The sequence below is a fragment of the Nerophis ophidion genome, linkage group LG03, assembly GCF_033978795.1.
Source record: "Nerophis ophidion isolate RoL-2023_Sa linkage group LG03, RoL_Noph_v1.0, whole genome shotgun sequence".
Taxonomy (NCBI): domain Eukaryota; kingdom Metazoa; phylum Chordata; class Actinopteri; order Syngnathiformes; family Syngnathidae; genus Nerophis; species Nerophis ophidion.
In genome coordinates this window covers 6,125,726-6,152,237 of record NC_084613.1, presented here as the reverse complement: position 1 = coordinate 6,152,237, position 26,512 = coordinate 6,125,726, and the positions used below count along the sequence as shown (strand labels likewise).

Sequence of the window (26,512 nt, the reverse complement as noted above, 5' to 3'; positions counted from 1 at the left end):
ATTGTATTCCGTTTATATTTACATCGAACACAATTTCCCAACTCATATGGAAACGGGGTTTGTATAAACACACTCGGCAACTTTCAAAGCTTCGACAATTAGTTTCCTCAGTTCCCAAACGTTTATTGAGTGTTGTTAAAAGAAAAGGTGATGTCACACAGTGGTGAACATGCCCTTTCCCAACTACTTTGGCACGTGTTGCAGCCATGAAATTCTAAGTTAATTATTATTTGCAAAAAAACATAAAGTTTATCAGTTTGAACATCAAATATGTTGTCTTTGTAGTGCATTCAACTGAATATGGGTTGAAAAGGATTTGCAAATCATTGTATTCCGTTTATATTTACATCGAACACAATTTCCCAACTCATATGGAAACGGGGTTTGTATAAACACACTCGGCAACTTTCAAAGCTTCGACAATTAGTTTCCTCAGTTCCCAAACGTTTATTGAGTGTTGTTAAAAGAAAAGGTGATGTCACACAGTGGTGAACATGCCCTTTCCCAACTACTTTGGCACGTGTTGCAGCCATGAAATTCTAAGTTAATTATTATTTGCAAAAAAACATACAGTTTATCAGTTTGAACATCAAATATGTTGTCTTTGTAGCATATTCAGCTGAATATGGGTTGAAAAGGATTTGCAAATCATTGTATTCTGTTTATATTTACATCTAACACAATTTCCCAACTCATATGGAAACGGGGTTTGTATAAACACACTCGGCAACTTTCAAAGCTTCGACAATTAGTTTCCTCAGTTCCCAAACGTTTATTGAGTGTTGTTAAAAGAAAAGGTGATGTAACACCGTGGTGAACATGCCCTTTCCCAACTACTTTGGCACGTGTTGCAGCCATGAAATTCTAAGTTAATTATTATTTGCAAAAAAACATAACGTTTACGAGTTTGAACATCAAATATCTTGTCTTTGTAGCATATTCAACTGAATATGGGTTGAAAATTATTTGCAAATCATTGTATTTCGTTTATATTTACATCGAACACAATTTCCCAACTCATATGGAAACGGGGTTTGTATAAACACACTCGGCAACTTTCAAAGCTTCGACAATTAGTTTCCTCAGTTCCCAAACGTTTATTGAGTGTTGTTAAAAGAAAAGGTGATGTAACACCGTGGTGAACATGCCCTTTCCCAACTACTTTGGCACGTGTTGCAGCCATGAAATTCTAAGTTAATTATTATTTGCAAAAAAACATACAGTTTATCAGTTTGAACATCAAATATGTTGTCTTTGTAGTGCATTCAACTGAATATGGGTTGAAAAGGATTTGCAAATCATTGTATTCCGTTTATATTTACATCGAACACAATTTCCCAACTCATATGGAAACGGGGTTTGTACGGTAATGTCATTAGTTGAAGGCTTTCAAAAGGGAAATTTGACTTGGAATGGTTTGAAATTGTTTTTATTTTATTTTATTTTGTCTTTTCCACTAAACAGGTTAAATAAATCAGCCAACATAAACAGAGCGTAGTCGTCAAAACCAGCAGAGGTTCATAGAAAAGTGATCCTACCCGTGTCCAGAATACCCATAGAAATCCCGATGGTGGACATGAAGCCGGTGAGGAGCAGAGCGTGCTTGCAGAAAGGGATGGCGCACATCCCACAGGCAGTGAAGAGCATGGAAATACCTGGAGAGAAAGATTATAAAAAAAAAAAAAAAAAAGCGAACACGGACATGTCAATTGCAAAACCGTGGCATTGGGTAGTGGTGTGACGGTGGTGTGACGGAGGGCTTACCAAGCAGAAGGTGGGGGTTCATGCAGTCGAAGAGGATTCCTCCCAGCACGGAACCGCCGATGTAGCCTGCAGATCGGCCGACGAAGATGTAGGAAATATTGGCGATGTTCTTCTTCACGTTGAAAGCCAGGTCCTCAAAGGTGGGTCCCACAACGGAGATGCCCATGCCCTGGAAGCACAACAACTTTCTGGTGAACCGATTCCTCTCGCCCCCATCCGCCGTACTCGCCAACCCTCCCGGATTTTACGGGAAAATCCAGAAATTGTGAATTTTTTTATATTTATATAGCGCTTTTCTCTAGTGACTCAGAGCGCTTTTACATAGTGAAACCCAATATCTAAGTTACATTTTTAAACCATTCAGCGCTTCTCCCAAATAAGATACCTCCCGGGACAAATTTTCTCCCGAAAATCTCATGAAATTCAGGCGGAGCTGGAGGCCACGCCCCCTCCAGCTCCATGCGGACCTGAGTGACGTGTCGACAGCCTGTTTTCCCATAATATAAACAGCGTGTCTGCCCAACTGTTGAATGATCGATGGCGAGTTCTTGGTTTCTTATGCTAGGCAGTTTCATTAACGTCCTCCCAGTGCGGCAACAACACACAACAACAGCAGTCACGTTTTCGTCTACCGTAAACCAGTTCGTCTGCCGTAAACAGCAATGTTGTTACACTCTTAAACTGGACAATACTGCCATCTACATGCATATGTGACAATAACATACACAGCTTTTAGAGAGTGCAGTGCACAACTGCGCACACGACAAAAAGACGAAGCAGAAGAACGAGGAAGATACAGCCATGGCGACGGTAAGATGAAGAAATACGCTTGTAAGTTCCATTGGACCTGGGTTGCCTCCGCGAAGAAGTAGTGGACTACCAAGTGCTTGGCAGTGAAGATCTTCCTCTGGAAGCAAAGATTGACCGGTTTTGGGCCATGCTAGGGAGAGATGGAAGATTCCAGACCGTAGTACATTTGATGAAAATACTTTTTGTGCGTGCCACACAGCAATGCATCATCAGAGAGGGTGTTCAGCATGGTTAAAAAAATGGTGACAGAGAATAGAACAAGGATGGACAATTCAACCCTTAACTCTACAATGAGTAGATGAGTGTTGCGTGTGTGTATATGTGTAAATAAATGAACACTGAAATTCAAGTATTTCTCTTATTTATATTTATATATATATATATATATATATATATATATATATATATATATATATATATATATATCAATCATTGTTTACTTATATAGCCCTAAATCACTAGTGTCTCAAAGGGCTGCACAAACCACTACGACATCCTCGGTAGGCCCACATAAGGGCAAGGAAAACTCACACCCAGTGGGACATCGGTGACAATAATGACTATGAGAACCTTGGAGAGGAGGAAAGCAATGGATGTCGAGCGGGTCTAACATGATACTGTGAAAGTTCAATCCATAATGGATCCAACACAGTTGCGAGAGTAATAATATAATATTATAATAATAATATAATAAATAATATATATATACTATTTAAAAACAATTCTAGGGCTTCACTCTAACTTTCCTCATCCACGAATCTTTCATCTTTGCTCAAATTAATGGGGAATTTGTCGCTTTCTCGGTCTGAATCGCTCTAGCTGCTGGTGGCCATGATTGTAAACAATTTTCGGATGTGAGGAGCTCCACAGCCCGTGATGTCGCGCACACATCGTCTGCTACTTCCGGTACAGGCAAGGCTTTTTTTATTGGCGACCAAAAGTTGCGAACTTTATCGTCGATGTTCTCTACTAAATCCTTTCAGCAAAAATATGGCAATATGGCGAAATGATCAAGTATGACACATAGAATGGACCTGCTATCCCCGTTTAAAAAAGAAAATCTCATTTAAGTAGGCCTTTAACATTGCTGTATGTATACTTTTTTGGAAATTCAAAAAGTTTGGACACACCTTATTCAGAGTGTTTTCCTTAGTTTCATGACTATTTACATTGTAGATTGTCACATTAAAACTATGAATGAACACATGTGGAGTTATGTACTTAAAACACACAAAAAAGTGAAATAACTGTATTCTAGTTTCTTCAAAATAGCCACCCGTTGCTCCGATTACTGCTTTGCACACTCTCGGCATTCTCTCCATGAGCTTGAAGAGGTAGTCACCTGCAATGGTTGTCCCTTCACAGGTGTGCTTGAAGACTCTACTTCTGCTCTACTCCAGTACATTTCAGAATGACACCAGTTTTTTTTTTCATGAAAGAAAAAGTCACTAAAAGTCTCGAGACCCATTCGAAAAATTCCAAACAAAGCAGCAATAATTGAAAATGTAGCAAAAGGACATAATATAAACATATGTTAACACTAAATGTTTGTTTTTAACATTTTTTGAGCCAATTATTCTTGTTTTATGGCGTTAAAGGTGCATAACTACAATTCAAGACAATCCTAGAGCAAATTATGACGACGTGTCGGTGGCCACGCCCCTAACCACACCCCCAACCACGCCCCCACCGCCACAGGTATCTTGGCAATGGAGGGGAGAACCCATTAATTAATCTGAATTTATTTTGATGTTATTTGTTTTACATTGGCAAGCGGATAAGGAACAAGTTTTACAAGTACGTAGTAAACATGGCCCTGAAACCACACACCGATAGAGCCGATTCTGAAGCTTACAGTGGGGCAAAAAAGTATTTAGTCAGCCGCCGATTGTGCAAGTTCTCCCACTTAAAATGACGACAGAGGTCTGTAATTTTCATCATAGGTACACTTCAACTGTGGGAGACAGAATATGAAAAAAAAATCCAGGAATTCACATTGTGGGAATTTTAAAGAATTTATTTGTGGAAAATAAGTATTTGGTCAACCATTCAAAGCTCTCACTGATGGAAGGAGGTTATGGCTCAAAATCTCACGATACATGGCCCCATTCATTCTTTCTTTAACACGGATCAATTGTCTTGTCCCCTTAGCAGAAAAACAGCCCCAAAGCATGATGTTTCCACCCCCATGCTTCACAGTAGGTATGGTGTTCTTGGGATGCAACTCAGTATTCTTCTTCCTCCAAACACGACGAGTTGATTTTATACCGAAAAGTTCTATTTTGGTTTCATCTGACCACATGACATTCTCCCATGTGCTCTCTGGCAAACTTCAGACAGGCCTGGACATGCACTGGCTTAAGCAGGGGGACACGTCTGGCACTGCAGGATCTGATTCCCTGTCGGCGTAGTGTGTTACTGATGGTAACCTTTGTTACTTTGGTCCCAGCTCTCTGCAGGTCATTCACTAGGTCCCCCCCATGTGGTTCTGGGATTTTTGCTCACCGTTCTCATGATCATTTTGACCCCACGGGATGATATTTTGCGTGGAGCCCCAGATCGAGGGAGATTATCAGTGGTTTTGTATGTCTTCCATTTTCTGATAATTGCTCCCACAGTTGATTTTTTTCACACCAAGCTGCTTGCCTATTGTAGATTCACTCTTCCCAGTCTGGTGCAGGTCTACAATTATTTTCCTGGTGTCCTTCGACAGCTCTTTGGTCTTGGCCATAGTGGAGTTTGGAGTCTGACTGTTTAAAGCTGTGAACAGGTGTCTTTTATACAGATTCTGAGTTCAAACAGGTGCCATTAATACAGGTAACGAGTGGAGGACAGAAGAGCTTCTTAAAGAAGAAGTTACAGGTCTGTGAGAGCCAGAGATCTTCCTTGTTTAAAGTGACCAAATACTTATTTTTCACCATAATCTACAAATAAATTATTTAAAATTCCTACAATGTGAATTCCTGGATTTTTTTTTCCACATTCTGTCTCTCACAGTTGAAGTGTACCTATGATGAAAATTACAGACCTCTGTCATCCTTTGAAGTGGGAGAACTTGCACAATCGCTGGCTGACTAAATACTTTTTTGCCCCACTGTATGTCAGGGTCAAATATCATGAGACATTATAAAGACACAGAAACAGAGAATTAGAATACAAACCAGCCATTACTTTTCTCGTACGAGTAGAGTAATCTGGAGCAAGTCGTCAGTTACAGGCTCCCTAATTCACTCTCAAAACTTTCTCCACTCTCCTCGCCTTTTAATTAATTTGGGAATACCCTACATTACAAACACACACACACAGCTGCACTAAGGGAGGAGGGGGTATTTACAGCTGTGTTAGAAACCTAACACCTAACACATGCAAATACAGAAGATACAGCAACTCCCTGCGTTGCTCTGTGCCATCTGCAAATTCCTCTTTGAAGTTGGTAGGTCGACCTAATTTCAATCTAACGCCAAGTTTCATTTCTCTTCAGCTTGTCTACACAATGCATGAACAAACAATCGTATTTGAATAAAATCAGATAACTTATTTACAATTAATCCAACAGCGTATATCGTGTATATATTTTTTTAAAAAAGGGTCACATTGAATCCGTACGTCAACTAGATGAAGCAATTCCTGAAGGAATTGCCTGTGAATGCTCCAATTCTGACGTTAAAGTGAAATGCTGACAGAATGTACAAACCCCGTTTCCATATGAGTTGGGAAATTGTGTTCGATGTAAATATAAACGGAATACAATGATTTGCAAATCCTTTTCAACCCATATTCAGTTGAATATGCTACAAAGACAACATATTTGATGTTCAAACTGATAAACAATTTGGGAAAGGTGGCAATAAATGCTAATAAAGTTGAGGAATGCTCATCAAACACTTATATGGAACATCCCACAGGTGTGCAGGCTAATTGGGAACAGGTGGGTGCCATGATTGGGTATAAAAGCAGCTTTCATGAAATGCTAAGTCATTCACAAACAAGGATGGGGTGAGAGTCACCACTTTGTAAGCAAATTGTCAAAAAGTTTGAGAACAACATTTCTCAACGAGCTATTGCAAGGAATTTAGGGATTTTACCATCTACGGTCCGTAAAATCATCAAAAAGTTCAGACAATCTGGAGAAATCACTGCACGTAAGCGATGATATTACGGACTTTTGATCCCTCGGGCGGTACTGCATCAAAAACCGACATCAGTGAGTAAAGGATATCACCACATGGGCTCAGGAACACTTCATAAAACCACTGTCAGTAACTACAGTTGGTCGCTACATCTGTAAGTGCAATTTAAAACTCTGCTATGCAAAGCCAAACCCATTTATCAACAACATCCCGAAACGCCGCCGGCTTGGCTGGGCCCGAGCTCATCTAAGATGGACTGATGCAAAGTGGGAAGGCGTTCCGTGGTCTGACGAGTCCACATTTCCAATTATATTTGGAAAGAGAGGACGTGGTGTCCTCCGGAACAAAGATGAAAATAACCATTCGGATTGTTATAGGCGCAAAGTTCAAAAGAATCCGAATCCGAATCATTTTTATTTGTCCATTCCAGCATGTACAAGACACATCAGAACTAAAATTGCATTTTCGGCACAGTCGCGCTAGGCCCGGACATACTTTACAGGGGGGGGGGGGGGGGGGGGGACAAGACGAGACCACCGACGGATCAGCCGAAAAGGGTGACATTAGGAGGGGGGGGGGGGGGGGGGTAAAAAAAATATCAGTCCAAGGCTAGACCCTCAGGAGAGGTCTAGCCTGAGTCCAAGGAAAAAGACCTCACATAGCATGGCACACAAACATACATATATCACACCAACTTGCAACAGAGGGAGGGGTGGGTTTGCGCAGGCCCGCCGTTCGCTCTGTAGCGCCGCTCAGCCATTCCACAACCCCAGAGGAGATACGCGGTGGTGAGGGTGTTGATTCAAGGGTGGGGGTCATGTGTGTGCGTATATGCCCAATTAACTCGGGAGAGGTGGTGAATGTTTTTGTATGGCTGAGTTCATTTGTAGCCGATAAAGTTTAGCTACAAATGTTGTTGACAAAAAGGAAGGTCAAAAGCCAGCATCTGTGAAGGCACCATTAATGCTGAAAGGTCCATACAGGTTTTGGAGCAACATATGTTGTCATCCAAGCAACGTTATCATGGACGCCCCTGCTTATTTCAGCAAGACAAGTGTTACAACAGAGTGGCTTCGTAAAAAAAAAAAAGAGTGCGGGTACTTTCCAGACCTGTCTCCCTTCGAAAATGTGTGGCGCATTATGAAGCGTAAAATACGACAGCGACTGTTGAAGGACTGAAACTCTACATAAAACAAGAATGGGAAAGAATTCCACTTTCAAAGCTTCAACAATTAGTTTCCTCAGTTCCCAAACGTTTATTGAGTGTTGTTAAAAAGAAAAGGTGATGTAACACAGTGGTGAACATGCCCTTTCCCAACTACTTTGGCACGTGTCGCAGCCATGAAATCCTAAGTTAATTATTATTTGCAATAAAAAATAAAGTTTATGAGTTTGAACATCAAATACGTTGTCTTTGTAGCATATTCAACTGAATATGGGTTGAAAAGGATTTGCAAATCATTGTATTCCGTTTATATTTACATCGAACGCAATTTCCAACTTATATGGAAACGGGGTTTGTAGTTTAAGAACAGGTCGATAGTTACCTTGCTACTAAAAAACGAATGTACAAATTCCAATGTGGCTTGAGAACTAAGCACTCCACTGACACATGTCTTCTCCTTTTGAGCAAGCAGACCAAACATGAGGGCAAATACTGCGCCATGGTCCTGCTGGACCTCCACAAGGCCTAACCACGCTAGACTGTTGGATAAGCTCACAGCAATCGGATTGGATAAAACCTCATGGAGCTGGATGCAATCTTACTTGGAGGGGAGGAAACAGGTGGTAGAGGTGTCCCCTCCCCTCTTAATAAGATGTGGAGTCCCCCAAGGCAGTATACTAGGACCTTTACTGTTGTTCCCGTTTGCGGATGACTAGGCCCTGCTGGTATCCGGCAAGGACAAGTCCCAGGTGGAACAAATCCTCAGTGCTGAACTCCTCAATATTTGCACCTGGTTCGCTATCCATACACTTAGGTAAAACCAAATCCATCCTATTTGGGTCCCACATCAACCTTCTTAAAGTCAGTGACTTCACTATAAAAGTGGGTGACATAGTTCTCACCAGGAAAGATGAGGTCACCTACCTAGGTTCCATTCTAGAGGCCAATCTTTCCTGTGATAAAATGGCAACCAAGGTCATCAAAACACTGAACCCACCTAAACGCGTGCATTTTTAAGTTAGACCAACATTACTTATTCTTTGTAATAACATTGATATTCTGAAGCTAACTGTGGAGGGGGGCGTGGCCTGCGGGCCTGCAGCGAAGCGGGGTGTGTCCAGGACCGGCCTCGAAATCAGCGACAGGTGCGTAGACAACCCACCTGGGCCTTGTTATCTAATCGCCTGTTGCTCTGTTATAAGCAGCAGCCAGGAGGAGAGACGGGGTTGGAGCCGGAGCCGGAGTGCGAGCGCAGAACGAAAGAGAAAAAAGACAATTGCTGAAAAGCAACTTATTGAAAAATAAAAAAATATCGTAACCCTGAAACAGGCTTTCGTGTCGGTGCTTGGTGGTCTGAAGAACCCCCAGGAGGGCAAGCCCTAAAAAAATGTTTAATAATAAAGTGCGGTAGAAAAAGGATGGATGGATTCTAATGCATGAGCATGTTTAATATTTTGAACGTTATTTTCAACACTTTGATTACAAGTGGAATTAGTCATTACTTATCGTGTTAAGCAGTGTTAGCTCAGATTTATCCGAGAGCCAGATGCAGTCGTCAAAAAGAGCCACATCTGGCTCTAGAGCCATAGGTTCCCTACCCCTGTTCTACAGAATCTCCTCTCTGGTCAACAAAAGCACCTTGAAGATTCTAGCGGGAACTCTCATTCAAATTACATAATTTGTATATATGTATATTTTTGTACCATGAATTATATATATTTGGTATATATTTGTACCATGAATTGATTAACGTGGACCCCGACTTAAACAAGTTGAAAAACTTATTGGGGTGTTACCATTTAGTGGTCAATTGTACGGAATATGTACTGTACTGTGCAATATACTAATAAAAGTATCAATCAATCAATCAATCAAAAGTGTAGAAAACATGTGTGAATGTAATGGAATATTCACACAATAAATAGATGAAGGAATAGGTGTAGAAATATAAATAATAATAATAAAATATAAATATATAAACAAATATAATAAAATATAAATTGATGAAGGAATAGGTGTAGAAATACAAATATTAATAATAAAATAAAAATAAATAAATAATAAACACATATAATAAAATATAAATCGATGAAGGAATAAGTGTAGAAATATAAAATATAAATATTAATAATAAAATAAAAATGAATATATAAATAAATATAATAAGATATAAATAAATGAAGGAATAAGTGTAGAAATATAAATAATAAAATATAAGTCAACATATAAATAAATATAATAAAATATAAATAGATGAAGGAACAGGTGTAGACATATAAATATTAATAGTAGAAGCATTTAAGTCTCACTTTAAAACTCATCTGTATACTCTAGCCTTTAAATAGACCTCCTTTTTAGACCAGTTGATCTGCCGCTTCTTTTCTTTCTCCTATGTCCCCCCCCTCCCTTGTGGAGGGGGTCCGGTCCGATGACCATGGATGAAGTACTGGCTGTCCAGAGTCGAGACCCAGGATGGACCGCTCGTCGGGACCCAGGATGGACCGCTCGCCTGTATCGGTTGGGGACATCTCTACGCTGCTGATCCGCTTGAGATGGTTTCCTGTGGACGGGACTCTCGCTGCTGTCTTGGGATCCGCTTGAACTGAACTCTCGCGGCTGTGTTGGAGCCACTATGGATTTAACTTTCACAGTATCATGTTAGACCCGCTCGACATCCATTGCTTTCGGTCCCCTAGAGAGGGGGGGTTGCCCACATCTGAGGTCCTCTCCAAGGTTTCTCATAGTCAGCATTGTTACTGGCGTCCCACTGGATGTGAATTCTCCCTGCCCACTGGGTGTGAGTTTTCCTTGCCCCTTTGTGGGTTCTTCCGAGGATGTTGTAGTCGTAATGATTTGTGCAGTCCTTTGAGACATTTGTGATTTGGGGCCATATAAATAAACATTGATTGATTGATTGAAGTATTTTTCGACTACGCATGCACCTCCTGGTACCCCAGCACCTCCAAAACCCTTAAATCTAGACTCCAAACAGCCCGGAACAAGCTAGTCCGGTTACTTTTAGACCTCCACCCCATATCACACCTCACTCCTACCCACTTCTCCAAAGTGGGCTGGCTCAGGGTTGAGGACAGAGTCAAACAACTTGCACTGAGCCTAGTCTATAAAATGTGTTACACCTCCCTGATACCCAAGTACAAGTCAAACTAGTGCCAGAACGTAAATGACCGCCATAACCACAACACCAGGGGGAGCTCCACAAACCACGTTAAACCCAGATTCCGATCTAACAAAGGTCTTAACTCATTCTCCTTCTACGCCACATCAATGTGGAATGCACTCCCAACAGGTGGAAAAGTAAGTGCATCTCTATATTCCTTCAAAAGCGCACTAAAACAACACCTCAGGGCAACTTCAACCCAAGACTAACACCCTCCCTCCTCCACATCCCATCTCCCCGGATTGTAAATAATCAAATGTAAATAATGAAATGTATTTACTTGTTCTTATGCTATGTGAACTCACTATGTTCTCTGCTGGCTGTACATATCCTACTAAGTCACACCTACACTGTTTTAATGTCCATTACTCACATGATATCATTGTTGATGACTGAAGTGCTGATATCAACCAAAGCTCCTCATCCCACCCCCCGGATTGTAAATAATGTAAATAATTCAATGTACATACTATGATGATTAACTTGTGTGATGACTGTATTATGTTGATAGTATATATTTGTACCATGAATTGATTAACGTGGACCCCGACTTAAAAAAGTTGAAAAACTTATTGGGGTGTTACCATTTAGTGGTCAATTGTACGGAATATGTACTGTACTGTGCTATCTAGTAATAAAAGTATCAATCAATCAATCAATCAAAGGTGTAGAAAACATGTATGAATGTAATGGAATATTCACACAATAAATAGATGAAGGAATAGGTGTAGAAAAAGAAATATTAATAATATAAATAAATAAATAACAAACACATATAATAAAATATAAATCGATGAAGGAATAGGTGTAGAAACATAAATAATAATAAAAATAAAATATAAATGAATATATAAATAAATATAATAAGATATAACTAGATGAAGGAATAGGTGTAGAGATATAAATATAAATAATAAAATATAAATAAATATAATAAAATATAACTAGATGAAGAAATAGGTGTAGAAATATAAATAATAAAATATAAATCAATATATAAATAAATATAATAAAATATAAATAGATGAAGGAACAGGTGTAGAATAATAAATATAAATAATAGTAAAATATAAATAGATGAAGAAATAGGTATGGAACTATAAATATAAACATTAATAACAACATGTAAATAAATATATAGATAAATATAATAAAATATAAATAGATGAAGGAATAGGTATGGAACTATAAATATAAACATTAATGACAACATGTAAATAAATACATGAATAAATGTAATAAAATATAAATAGATGAAGGAATAGGTGTAGAAATAAATATAAATAATAAAATATAAATATAATCAAATATAAATAGATGTGTAGAAATATAAATATTAGAATATAAGTAGACAAAGGAATAGGTGTAGAAATACAAATATAAATATTAATAGTAAAATATAAATAGAATAGATGAAGGCATAGGTGTAGAAATATAAATAGTAAAATATAAATAGATGAAGGAATAGATGTAGAAATATAAATAGTAATAGTAAAATATAAATAGATGAAGGAAAAGGTGTAGAAATATAAATATGAATAATAAAATATAAATAGATGACGGAATAGGTGTAGAAATATAAATATAAACAATAAAATATAAATAGATGAAGGAGTAGGTGTAGAAACATAAATATAAATATTAATAGTAAAATACAAATAGATGAAGGAATAGGTGTAGAAATATAAATATAAATAATAAAATATAAGTAGATGAAGGAATAGGTGTAGAAATATAAATAGTAATAGTAAAATATAAATAGAATAGATGAAGGAATAGGTGTTGGAATATAAATATTAATCAAATATAAATAGATGATGGAATAGGTGTATAAATATAAATATAAATAGTAAAACATAAATAGATGAAGGAATGGGTGTAAAAATATAAATATAAATATTAATAGTAGAATACAAATAGATGAATGAATCAGTGTATAAATATAAATAATAAGATATAAGTAAATGAAAGAATAGGTGTAGAAATATAAATATGAATATTAATAGTAAAATATAAATAGAATAGATGAAGGAATAGGTGTAGAAATATAAATATTACTATTAATACTAACATATAAATACATGAGAACATAGGTGCATAAATATAAATATAAATATTAATAGTAAAATATAAATAGATGAAGGAATGGGTGTAGAAATATAAATATTAATAGTAAACTATAAACAGATGAAGAAATAGGTGTAAAAATATAAATAATAAATAAAACATAAATAGATGAAGGAATAGGAGTAAAAATATAAATATTACTATTATTAGTAACATATAAATACATGAGGAAATAGGTGTAGAAATATTAATAGTAAAATATAAATAGTTGAAGAAATAGGTGTAGAAATATAAATATTAATAGTAAAATATAAATAGTTGAAGAAATAGGTGTAGAAATATAAATATTAATAGTAAAATATAAATAGATGAAGAAATAGGTGTAGAAATATAAATATTAATAGTAAAATATAAATAGTTGAAGAAATAGGTGTAGAAATATAAATATTAATAGTAAAATATAAATAGATGAAGAAATGGGTGTAGAAATATAAATATAAATAGTAAAATATAAATAGATGAAGAAATAGGTGTAGAAATATAAATATTAATAGTAAAATATAAATAGATGAAGAAATAGGTGTAGAAATATAAATATTAATAGTAAAATATAAATAGATGAAGAAATAGGTGTAGAAATATAAATATTAATAGTAAAATATAAATAGATGAAGAAATAGGTGTAGAAATATAAATATTAATAGTAAAATATAAATAGTTGAAGAAATAGGTGTAGAAATATAAATATTAATAGTAAAATATAAATAGATGAAGAAATAGGTGTAGAAATATAAACATAAATAGTAAAATATAAATAGATGAAGAAATAGGTGTATGAAAATAAATGTTATCAGCCGCGGGCACCTGCTGCGCGCGCACACCTGTGCTAAGCTAAGTTCTATGTACACAAATAAATATCAGTGAAATGTATGAATGAAAACAAACACGATTGAAATGTAAGAATGAAACAAATCAACATGATTGAAATGAGCCAAAGAGATGAATGTTGGAGTAGCTTAAGTGTTACCAACTTACTAGTCCCAGGAAGGAGGCGCACAGCGTCATGCTGACCATCCAGCCGTGTGAGACATGTCCTCCCCTTCTGCCGCCGCCTCCGCCGCCTCGCACTCTCACCGCCTCCGCTCGCTCCTCGCCGGCCGCCTCCGCGCTCCTCTTGCCGCCGGCCTGCTCGAACAGCGTGTCCTCGTCCTCCTCCATCACGCTCGCGAAACGCACCTGCTTCTTTTTCGCCCTGGCGGAAGGAGACATGACTGAGAGCGGGAGAGAGAAGCACTACGTCACACTACGTCACACCACGTCAGCCAGTGCTGGGTCGATTCGGATGTCGGCAGTGTCGATACCAAGAGCAAGGTCATCCAAGGATCGACGCTCACATGGTGAGGTCTATTTTTATTTTTGTTTTCAGTTTATTTCCACAACTTTATTTTTGTTTGTATTATTGCTTTGTTGATGTACATATATATTGTTATAATATTAAATATTGCTCTTTTAAATGACGACTCAATTGTCAACAACTGTGTTGATCATTTTTCTTAATTTGCTAAAAAAATATATTTTTTTTTACAGTTTAGTACTTATAAATTATAAGTACTAAACTGTAATTTACTGTAACTGTATATAAGTTATGATACTTTTTTTTTGCATATTTCCTACAGACTTGGAGAATCCTGATAAACGTTCATATCTATAAGGAAATGTCATTATTGACAATAGCCATAGGGCTGGGCCGCCAGAAAAACATCTCTTTCTCAGCTGCGGGCCCTGTATACTCAGTTGTAATACACCTTTTCACCACTTGTGGCAGTAATGACAATCCAACCCACAGAATGCACCCAGAGCTAAAATCGGTTTCTGATTTATTAAATTGTATAACAGTGCAAAATATTGCTCATTTGTAGTTGTCTTTTTTTAACTATTTGGAAAAAAAATACAAAAATAACTAAAACTTGTTGAAATATAAACGAGTGATTCAAGTATAAATCAATATTTCTACTCATAGAAGTAATCATCCACTTAAATTGCCCTCTTTAGGATTGTAATAAAGATCCATCTGGATTTATCAACTTCATTCTAAACATTTCTTCACAAAAAAAGAAATGTTTAACATCTGTCAGGTTCAAACACGGATGACATCTATTAATCAGACAAGAAGCAAGGAACCATGCAGAGACAGAGTTCAATTTAGCTCATGAGGAGAACGCATGGCGCTGCACACTTACTCAGTTGTAATACACCTTTCCACCACTTGTGGCAGTAATGACAATCCAACCCACAGAATGCGCCCGGAGCTAAAATCAGTTTCTGATTTATTAAATTGTATAACAGTGCAAAAATATTGCTCATTTGTAGTGGTCTTTCTTGAACTATTTGGAAAAAAGATACAAAAATAACTAAAACTTGTTGAAATATAAACGTGTGATTCAAATATAAATCAATATTTCTACTGATAGAAGTAATCATCCACTTAAAGTGCCCTCTTTAGGATTGTAATAAAGATCCATCTGGATTTATCAACTTCATTCTAAACATTTCTTCACAAAAAAAGAAATGTTTAACATCTGTCAGGTTCAAACACGGATGACATCTATTAATCAGACAAGAAGCAAGGAACCATGCAGGGACAAAGTTCAATTTAGCTCATGAGGAGAACGCATGGCGCTGCACACTTACTCAGTTGTAATACACCTTTCCACCACTTGTGGCAGTAATGACAATCCAACCAACAGAATGCGCCCGGAGCTAAAATCAGTTTCTGATTTATTAAATTGTATAACAGTGCAAAAATATTGCTCATTTGTAGCTGTCTTTTTTTAACTATTTGGAAAAAAAATACAAAAATAACTAAAACGTGTTGAAATATAAACGAGTGATTCAAAAATAAATCAATATTTCTACTGATAGAAGTAATCATCCACTTAAATTGCCCTCTTTAGGATTGTAATAAAGATCCATCTGGATTTATCAACTTCATTCTAAACATTACTTCACAAAAAAATAAATGTTTAACATCTGTCAGGTTCAAACACGGATGACATCTATTAATCAGACAAGAAGCAAGGAACCATGCAGAGACAAAGTTCAATTTAGCTCATGAGGAGAACGCATGGCGCTGCACACTTAGTCACAGTTTCCCAGTTTTGCGTCCCTCTTTTTAGTCAGAGTTCTATAGAACTCTGAATAAAACAAAGATAACATCTGTGGCTGAGGGGCACACCTCAAACAAGAAGTTTTGTCCTTGCATTGATTCGAAAAAGTCTAACTTGAGCACAATAGCTAATAACTAAAGCAACAGACTTTAAGCATACTAAAGTTAGTGTGATAATATATATATATAATTATTCTAACACATCAATATTTATGGAATATGTCCACAAAAAATTCTAGCTATCAACACTGAATATTGTATTGTTGCATTTCTTTTCACAGTTTATGAACTTACATTCATATTTTGTTGAATAATTCAATAAATGTATTAATAAAGGATTTTTGAATTGTGACTATTTTTTAGAATATTTCTTTGAAAAATCTCGCGTACCCCTTGGCATACCTTCAAGTACCCCCAGGGGTACGCTTACCCATATTTGAGAACCACTGCACTAAAGTTATGACTAAAGTGGTGAAATGCTATATTAATTTAGCATTTTATTGACAGTTTGGTCAATCATTGCTGGAGGAAAAATGAATATAAATATACATTTTGAGTAAAGGAAGAGGAATTTGTGATGTTTGGTCACTCTACCATACAGTCCTTCCGGAAGGTTCTCCTCTCTCCACAGAGGAATGCTGTAGTTCTGACAGAATGACCATGGTCTTGGGTCACCTCCCTGACTAGACTAAGACGAATGCAGGAATGTACCGAGATGTGTATACTTATGCATTTTTTTTTTTGGTTTGAATAAATTTGCTTATTTAAAAATAACATCTGGTCATTATGGGGTATTGTGTGTAGAATTTTGAGGACACACAGGAATTTATTCAATTTTGGAATACAGTTGTGAAGCAGTGAATACTTTCTTGTCTCCAGTCAATCAATCAATGTTTGCTTATATAGCCCGAAATCACCAGTGTCTCAAAGGGCTGCACAAACCACTACCACATCCTCCCTTCAGAGCCCACATTGGGACAAGGAAAAACTCACAACCCAGTGGGACTTCAATGTGGAGGAGACCAGATGCAAAGGACGTTGAGTGGATCTGACATAATAGTGTGAGTCCAGTCCATAGTGGATCTAACATAATAGTGTGAGAGTCCAGTCCATAGTGGATCTAACATAATAGTGAGAGTCCAGTCCATAGTGGATCTAACATAATAGTGTGAGAGTCCAGTCCATAGTGGATCTAACATAATAGTGTGAGAGTCCAGTCCATAGTGGATCTAACATAATAGTGTGAGAGTCCAGTCCATAGTGGATCTAACATAATAGTGTGAGAGTCCAGTCCATAGTGGATCTAACATAATAGTGTGAGAGTCCAGTCCATAGTGGATCTGACATAATAGTGAGAGTCCAGTCCATAGTGGATCTGACATAATAGTGTGAGAGTCCAGTCCATAGTGGATCTAACATAATAGTGTGAGAGTCCAGTCCATAGTGGATCTAACATAATAGTGAGAGTCCAGTCCATAGTGGATCTAACATAATAGTGAGAGTCCAGACCATAGTGGATCTAACATAGTGAGAGTCCAGTCCATAGTGGATCTAACATAATAGTGTGAGAGTCCAGTCCATAGTGGATCTAACATAATAGTGAGAGTCCAGTCCATAGTGGATCTAACATAATAGTGAGAGTCCAGACCATAGTGGATCTAACATAGTGAGAGTCCAGTCCATAGTGGATCTAACATGATAGTGAGAGTCCAGTCCATAGTGGATCTAACATAATAGTGAGAGTCCAGTCCATAGTGGATCTAACATAATAGTGTGGGAGTCCAGTCCATAGTGGATCTAACATAATAGTGTGGGAGTCCAGTCCATAGTGGATCTAACATAATAGTGTGAGAGTCCAGTCCATAGTGGATCTAACATAATAGTGTGAGAGTCCAGTCCATAGTGGATCTAACATAATAGTGTGAGAGTCCAGTCCATAGTGGATCTGACATAATAGTGAGAGTCCAGTCCATAGTGGATCTGACATAATAGTGTGAGAGTCCAGTCCATAGTGGATCTGAAATAATAGTGTGAGTGTCCAGTCCATAGTGGATCTAACATAATAGTGTGAGAGTCCAGTCCATAGTGGATCTAACATAATAGTGAGAGTCCAGTCCATAGTGGATCTAACATAATAGTGAGAGTCCAGACCATAGTGGATCTAACATAGTGAGAGTCCAGTCCATAGTGGATCTAACATAATAGTGTGAGAGTCCAGTCCATAGTGGATCTAACATAATAGTGAGAGTCCAGTCCATAGTGGATCTAACATAATAGTGAGAGTCCAGACCATAGTGGATCTAACATAATAGTGAGAGTCCAGTCCATAGTGGATCTAACATAATAGTGTGAGAGTCCAGTCCATAGTGGATCTAACATAATAGTGAGAGTCCAGTCCATAGTGGATCTAACATAATAGTGAGAGAGTCCAGTCCATAGTGGATCTAACATAATAGTGTGAGAGTCCAGTCCATAGTGGATCTAACATAATAGTGAGAGTCCAGACCATAGTGGATCTAACATAGTGAGAGTCCAGTCCATAGTGGATCTAACATAATAGTGTGAGTCCAGTCCATAGTGGATCTAACATAATAGTGAGAGTCCAGTCCATAGTGGATCTAACATAATAGTGAGAGTCCAGTCCATAGTGGATCTAACATAATAGTGAGAGAGTCCAGTCCATAGTGGATCTAACATGATAGTGAGAGTCTAGTCCATAGTGGATCTAACATAATAGTGTGAGTCCAGTCCATAGTGGATCTAACATAATAGTGTGAGTCCAGTCCATAGTGGATCTAACATAATAGTGAGAGTACAGTCCATAGTGGATCTAACATAATAGTGAGAGTCCAGTCCATAGTGGATTTAACATAATAATGTGAGAGTCCAGTCCATAGTGGATCTAACATAATAGTGTGAGAGTCCAGTCCATAGTGGATCCAACATAATAGTGAGAGTCCAGACCATAGTGGATCTAACATAATAGTGTGAGAGTCCAGTCCATAGTGGATCTAACATAATAGTGAGAGTCCAGTCCATAGTGGATTTAACATAATAATGTGAGAGTCCAGTCCATAGTGGATCTAACATAATAGTGAGAGTCCAGTCCATAGTGGATCCAACATAATAGTGAGAGTCCAGTCCATAGTGGATCTAACATAGTGAGAGTCCAGTCCATAGTGGATCTAACATAATAGTGAGAGTCCAGTCCATAGTGGATCTAACATAATAGTGTGAGAGTCCAGTCCATAGTGGATCTAACATAATAGTGTGAGAGTCCAGTCCATAGTGGATCTGACATAATAGTGAGAGTCCAGTCCATAGTGGATCTGACATAATAGTGTGAGAGTCCAGTCCATAGTGGATCTGAAATAATAGTGTGAGTGTCCAGTCCATAGTGGATCTAACATAATAGTGTGAGAGTCCAGTCCATAGTGGATCTAACATAATAGTGAGAGTACAGTCCATAGTGGATCTAACATAATAGTGAGAGTCCAGTCCGTAGTGGATCTAACATAATAGTGAGAGTCCAGTCCGTAGTGGATCTAACATAGTGAGAGTCCAGTCCATAGTGGATCTAACATAATAGTGTGAGAGTCCAGTCCATAGTGGATCTAACATAATAGTGAGAGTCCAGTCCATAGTGGATCTAACATAATAGTGTGAGAGTCCAGTCCATAGTGGATCTAACATAATAGTGAGAGTCCAGTCCATAGTGGATCTAACATAATAGTGAGAGAGTCCAGTCCATAGTGGATCTGACATAATAGTGTGAGAGTCCAGTCCATAGTGGATCTGACATAATAGTGTGAGAGTCCAGTCCGTAGTGGATCTAACATAATAGTGAGAGTCCAGTCCATAGTGGATCTTACATAATAGTGAGAGTCCAGTCCATAGTGGATCTAACATAATAGTGTGAGTCCAGTCCATAGTGGATCTAACATAATAGTGTGAGAGTCCAGTCCATAGTGGATCTAACATAATAGTGTGAGTCCAGTCCATAGTGGATCTAACATAATACTGAGAGTCCAGTCCATAGTGGATCTAACATAATAGTGAGAGTCCAGTCCATAGTGGATCTAACATAATAGTGTGAGAGTCCAGTCCATAGTGGATCTAATATAATAGTGTGAGTCCAGTCCATAGTTGATCTAACATAATAGTGAGAGTCCAGTCCATAGTGGATCTAACATAATAGTGAGAGAGTCCAGTCCATAGTGGATCTAACATAATAGTGAGAGTCCAGTCCATAGTGGATCTAACATAATAGTGTGAGAGTCCAGTCCATAGTGGATCTAACATAATAGTGTGAGAGTCCAGTCCATAGTGGACCTAACATATTAACATAAACTATGTAGATGTTGTGTTTACCCTGAATAATGTCGCACACGTTACAAATAAACCGTGAGAAAGTCACATACAAATGTTCACTTTAATGATATTTGACATTTTCCACAAAATTGCTGACATGAAGACAATAAAAGGACTTTTGGACTCGCTGAAACGGAAACAATCAAACAGAGCAGGACGGCGTTCGACTATTTCTTAAGACACTTTTTCAACAACAACAACAAAAAACATATTAAGGCACTTTTATAAGGCACTTTATGAGTAAATTACCACACAGAAAATGTCATGTTCACGCTGTCTCTTCATGATTGGCAAACATCACATTCTAGAGGAGGGCGGCAAGAAGTCCAAATAATGGACGCTCAGCAATAGTTGAGAGGCCTGAGTGTGTTGGAAGAAGTGAGAAGTGTCGCATGGACACCTTGGATGGACCTGAATCAAACTGTTGGCAAGATGTAAACATGACTAAAAGGTGCTTTGGGGCCACGCTGGCAAGAAGACCAAAAAGTTGGTTGCAACAAGAGAAGAAAAAAAAAATGAACCAATGGCCATGATTTGAATAGTCACAATGAATCAAATGCATTTTTGGATGAACAACTTCAGTCAGTCCATATTATTTACATAATTGCCTTTGACGGACTTGGAAAAAAATTACATTCACCAGAAATGTTTAAACCTTGTTTAAAGAAAACCTTTACCTGACACGTAAAACGTGACAAATTCCAAGTGGCACCATCCACCTTAGCGTGGAATAGCCTAAAATGTGTTTTGTGGCAATTCCAACTTCAATCAGTGTTTAGTTGCTATCTAGAGTAGCGCTTTCCACCATTTTCAGCAGACTGCATTGCTAAAATCACCCGCCCCCGGAATCCATACAATGAGGACACAAAGTGAGGCCCCTGGCTCGTTAATAGTTGGCCTGCAGAATATTGTAATAATACAACAATAGGGCGAAGTGGAAATATAAGTAAATACTGTTGCAATGAATGCTAATCACACAAAGCTGACATTTCCCATCTTCTGTATTTCCTTGAATTGCCGCCGGGTGTATAGTACGCGCCTGCCTTGAATTACTGCCGGATCAAACTCCATCCATCCATCCATTTTCTACCGCTTATTCCCTTTCGGGGTCGCGGGGGGCGCTGGCGCCTATCTCAGCTACAATCGGGCGGAAGGTCAAAATCGTTTCGCAAAATATTATTTTTATTAGCGCATGTCTAGAATTTCCACAGGGTCAAACTCGTCACGTCACGAGTGACACTTCACCTGTCATCATTTTCAAAATGGAGGAGGCTGATTTCAATCATTTGAAATCGCATAAAGGGAAGAAGATTAAGAGCTATTCAGTAGGATTTAAGGTCCAAGCTATTGAATATGCTAAAAAGAACAGTAAGCAGCTATTTTTTTTATTAACATACCGTAGCTGCGTGTGTCAAATATAAGTCATTAAATGACTCCCAAATCCTGGTGGTAGAGGGCGCTAGTGATCCTTCTTGCGACTACTCGGCTGCAGAAGAAGTGACAACAACAGCGATCGTTTATTTTTTCCTCTCGCTTGCACTTTTAACATGGATGATTACATATCTAAAATAAAACAGTTTTCTAAACTGGACTTTCAATCGAAGCAGGAGGTAATAAAGGAAGATCTCCATCGAGACTTTTAAAACTGAAGAAAGATAAGGAAGACTTCTATAAAGAAGTTATCGATGCTTTTGATCAGAAGGAGCTGCACATGGACTTCATTTATAAGTAAAGGTAAGACCATAATAAAGTTTTTTTTAATTAAATGTGCTTTTCATGATGGTATCCTTACATCACACTCAAATTTTTAAGCGCAGCCCTAAATTTACTGCATGCCTTTGGTAAGCGCCGGAGTGAGAAGAGGTTTTAAATTAATTAGCGCCCCGGCGGCAATTCAAGGAAATACGGTATATTGGGATTTTTTTTGTTGTTGCCTTTTTTATACAAAATAAAAACATGTAAAAATGGCTCTTGCATCCTTTAAAAAAAAAAATTTAAAAAATGTTTGGAGGTTTAGACGAAGAACAAATGAATTGGACTCCAGTTAGCGTAAAATGCTCTCCACGTCTTCAAATGCACAAGCTGCGTGGTCACCCTGCGTCTCACAGGTCTGTGGCGCTCCCCCAAAAAAGGCTCGTGAGAAGGAAGCCCCAAAACAATTACTGTGCCAGGAGAAAAAAACAAAACAAAAAAAAAAACATTGGGATTTTTCCGTCACGTCAGCACATTTGGTCGGAAGCAAACAAATGCCGCTGACGTCAGCACACGTACAAACACATACCGCTGACGTCAGCACACGTACAAATAAATACAACATGAAACCCAGCGCTCTCCTGACTTTGGTCCACAATTAAACACACCTTCCTTTTTTTGATTTATTACTCCTAAAAGTGGTCCTCTTTGATCTCTTTGATACTTCCTGCAGGTAATTAGTCACATGACCTCCTCGGACCACTAATATGACAGCAATTCTAAAAAAAACTTGATGTCTGTCGCTTGGGGGAGTGTCTCAAAAGCAATACTTCCCTCTGGACATGAGTGCACACTTAAGTGCTCGAGTGCACACTTAAGTGCTCGAGTGCTGTGATTGCGCAATAAAGACTCACTTTCTTCTTCTCTTTTTAATGATTGGTTGTTGGAATGTTGGTGTGTTTTCTGCCATACCTTTGAGGGTCTTTTCGGGGCCCGCGACACACCACCAAAGTCCCCGTTTTTTGCAGGCGTCTCAGGTGTGGACAAAATTTTCAAATTTTTGAGATGCCGGAAATTACATTTTAAAATCTGCTCTCTAGCGCCACCTTTAAAATTATGGTTTGCGTTTTCCATTTGCTTTGGGGTGAAAAAAAGTGTTGGTACTTTTACCAACACCTGCTAGGGATTTTGACCAAGTGAGTCGTAATTAAAACTACAGATACTTCACATATTGGTGATTATAAATTGTAAACATATTTTGCCTACACCATAAAATGTGGGCGTGGCTTGGGGCCAAACTTTTCTCCGATGATTTTATGCCACTTTTTGGCGAAAAAAAGTGTTGGTAGTTTTACCAACTCCTGCTATGGACTTTGACCAAACGAGTGGTGATTAAAATGACAAATACGACACGAATAGGAGATTACAAATTGTGAACAAATTTTGTACTATGCCATAAAATGTGGGTGTGGCTTGGCGCCCAACTTTTCTCCGATAAATGTATGCCATTTTTGGGCGAAAAAAAGTGTTGGTACTTTTACCAACTCCTGCTAGGGACTTTGACCAAACGAGTGGTGGCTAAAATGACAAATATGACACAAATAGGCGATTATAAATTGTGAACAAATTTTGCACTATGCCATAAAATGTGGGCGTGGCTTGGGGCCCAACTTTTCTCCGATAAATGTAAGCCATTTTTTTGGCGAAAAAAAGTGGTCGTACTTTTACCAACTCCTGCTAGGGACTTTGACCAAAGGACTCGTGATTAAAACTACATCACATGTTGGTGATTATAAATTGCAAACATATTTTGCCTACACCATAAGATGTGGGCGTGGCTTGGCGCCCAACTTTTCTCCGATAGATGTATGCCATTTTTTGGCGAAAAAAACTGGTCGTACTTTTACCAACTCCTGCTAGGGACTTTGACCAAACAAGTGGTGATTAAAATGACAAATACGACACGAATAGGAGATTACAAATTGTGAACAAATGTTGTACTATGCCATAAAATGTGGGCGTGGCTTGGGGCCCAACTTTTCTCCGATAAATGTATGCCATTTTTGGGCGAAAAAAAGTGTTGTTACTTTTACCAACTCCTGCTAGGGACTTTGACCAAACGAGTCGTGATTAAAACAACAGATACTACACATGTTGGTGATTATAAATTGCGAACATATTTTGCCTACACCATGAAATGTGGGCGTGGCTTGGCGGCCAACTTTTCTCCGATGATTGTATGCCATTTTTTGGCGAAAAAGAGTGTTGGTACTTTTACCAACTCCTGCTAGGGACTTTGACCAAACGAGTGGTGATTAAAATGACAAATACGACACGAATAGGAGATTACAAATTGTGAACAAATGTTGTACTATGCCATAAAATGTGGGCGTGGCTTGGCGCCCAACTTTTCTCCGATAAATGTAAGCCATTTTTTTGGCGAAAAAAAGTGGTCGTAATTTTACCAACTCCTGCTAGGGACTTTGACCAAACGAGTGGTGATTAAAACTACAGATACTACACATGTTGGTGATTATAAATTGCAAACATATTTTGCCTACACCATAAAATGTGGGCGTGGCTTGGCGCCCGACTTTTCTCCGATAAATGTATGCCATTTTTTGGCAAAAAAAAGTAATGGTACTTTTACCAACTCCTGCTAGGGACTTTGACCAAACGAGTGGTGATTAAAATGACAAATACGACATGAATAGGAGATTACAAATTGAGAACAAATTTTGTACTATGCCATAAAATGTGGGCGTGGCTTGGCGCCCAACTTTTCTCCGATAAATGTAAGCCATTTTTTTGGCGAAAAAAAGTGGTCGTAATTTTACCAACTCCTGCTAGGGACTTTGACCAAACGACTCGTGATTAAAACTACATCGCATGTTGGTGATTATAAATTGCAAACATATTTTGCCTACACCATAAAATGTGGGCGTGGCTTGGCGCCCAACTTTTCTCCGATAGATGTATGCCATTTTTTGCGAAAAAAAAGTGGTCGTACTTTTACCAACTCCTGCTAGGGACTTTGACCAAATGAGTGGTGATTAAAATGACAGATACTTCACATATAAATGATAATAAATAGCGAACAAATTTGCACTAAGCCATAAATTGTGGGCGTGGCTTAGGGCCAAACTTTGCTCAGTGTTTGTTGGCCATTTCTGGCCCCAAAAAAGTGTTGGTACTTTCACGAACTCCTGCTAGGGACTTTGACCAAACGAGTGGTGATTAAAACTACAGATACTACACATGTTGGTGATTATAAATTGCAAACATATTTTGCCTTCACCATAAAATGTGGGCGTGGCTTAGCGCCCAACTTTTCTCCGATAAATGTATGCCATTTTTAGGCGAAAAAAGTAGTGGTACTTTTACCAACTCCTGCTAGGGACTTTGACCAAGTGAGTGGTGATTAAAATGACAGATACTTCACATATAGATGATAATAAATAGCGAACAAATTTGCACTAAGCCATAAATTGTGGGCGTGGCTTAGGGCCAAACTTTGCTCAGTGTTTGTTGGCCATTTCTGGCCCCAAAAAAGGGGTTGTACTTTTACGAACTCCTGCTAGGGACTTTGACCAAACGAGTCGCTATTAAAACTACAGATGCTACACATATTGGTGATTATAAATTGCAAACATATTTTGCCTACACCATAAGATGTGGGCGTGTCATGGCGCCCAACTTTTCTCCAATGATTGTTGGACATTTTTTTGGCGAAAAAAAGTGTTGTACTTTTACGAACTCATGCTAGGGACTTTGACCACGAGAGTGGTGATTAAAATGACAGATACTACACATAAAGGCGATAATAAAATGCATAAAAATGTGCACTACGCCATACGATGTGGGCGTGGCTTGGGGCCCAACTTCTCTCCGATGATTATTGGCCATTTTTTTGGCGAAAAAAAGGTGTCGTACTTTTACGAACTCCTGCTAGGGACTTTGACCAAATGAGTGGTGATTGAAACTACAGGTACTACACATATTGGTGATTATAAATTGCGGACAAATGTGGGCGTGGCATGGCGGCCAACTTTGCTCGATGGTTGTTGGCCATTTTTTGGCGAAAAAAAAAGGTGTCGTACTTTTACGAACTCCTCCTAGGGACTTTGACCAAGTAAGTGGTGATTGAAACGACACATACAGGCGATAAT

The 26,512-nt window shown here is 38.2% G+C and overlaps 2 protein-coding genes across 3 annotated transcripts in view; both read right to left on the bottom strand.

Annotated features, from left to right (window-relative positions):
* The window catches only part of mfsd4b (major facilitator superfamily domain containing 4B), a 38,439-nt gene extending 23,975 nt beyond the window's left edge, over window positions 1-14,464 (bottom strand). Inside the window, exons 1-3 of one of the 2 annotated variants that reach the window (XM_061894104.1) lie at window positions 14,150-14,464; window positions 1,765-1,933; window positions 1,539-1,655 (exon numbers count right to left, since the gene is read on the bottom strand). In XM_061894104.1, the coding sequence (XP_061750088.1) occupies window positions 1,539-1,655; window positions 1,765-1,933; window positions 14,150-14,383 (520 nt within the window). In that variant the 5' untranslated portion in view covers window positions 14,384-14,464. The remainder of the gene's footprint in view (window positions 1-1,538; window positions 1,656-1,764; window positions 1,934-14,149) is intronic. The other variant, XM_061894103.1, reaches the window with a different exon arrangement.
* Window positions 14,465-20,693: 6,229 nt separating this feature from the next.
* slc16a10 (solute carrier family 16 member 10) overlaps window positions 20,694-26,512 on the bottom strand; it is a 120,497-nt gene continuing 114,678 nt past the window's right edge. Inside the window, exon 6 of the mRNA XM_061894108.1 lies at window positions 20,694-26,512. This exon is cut by the window's right edge and continues 1,786 nt beyond it. The gene's annotated coding sequence lies outside the window, so the exon portion shown is untranslated.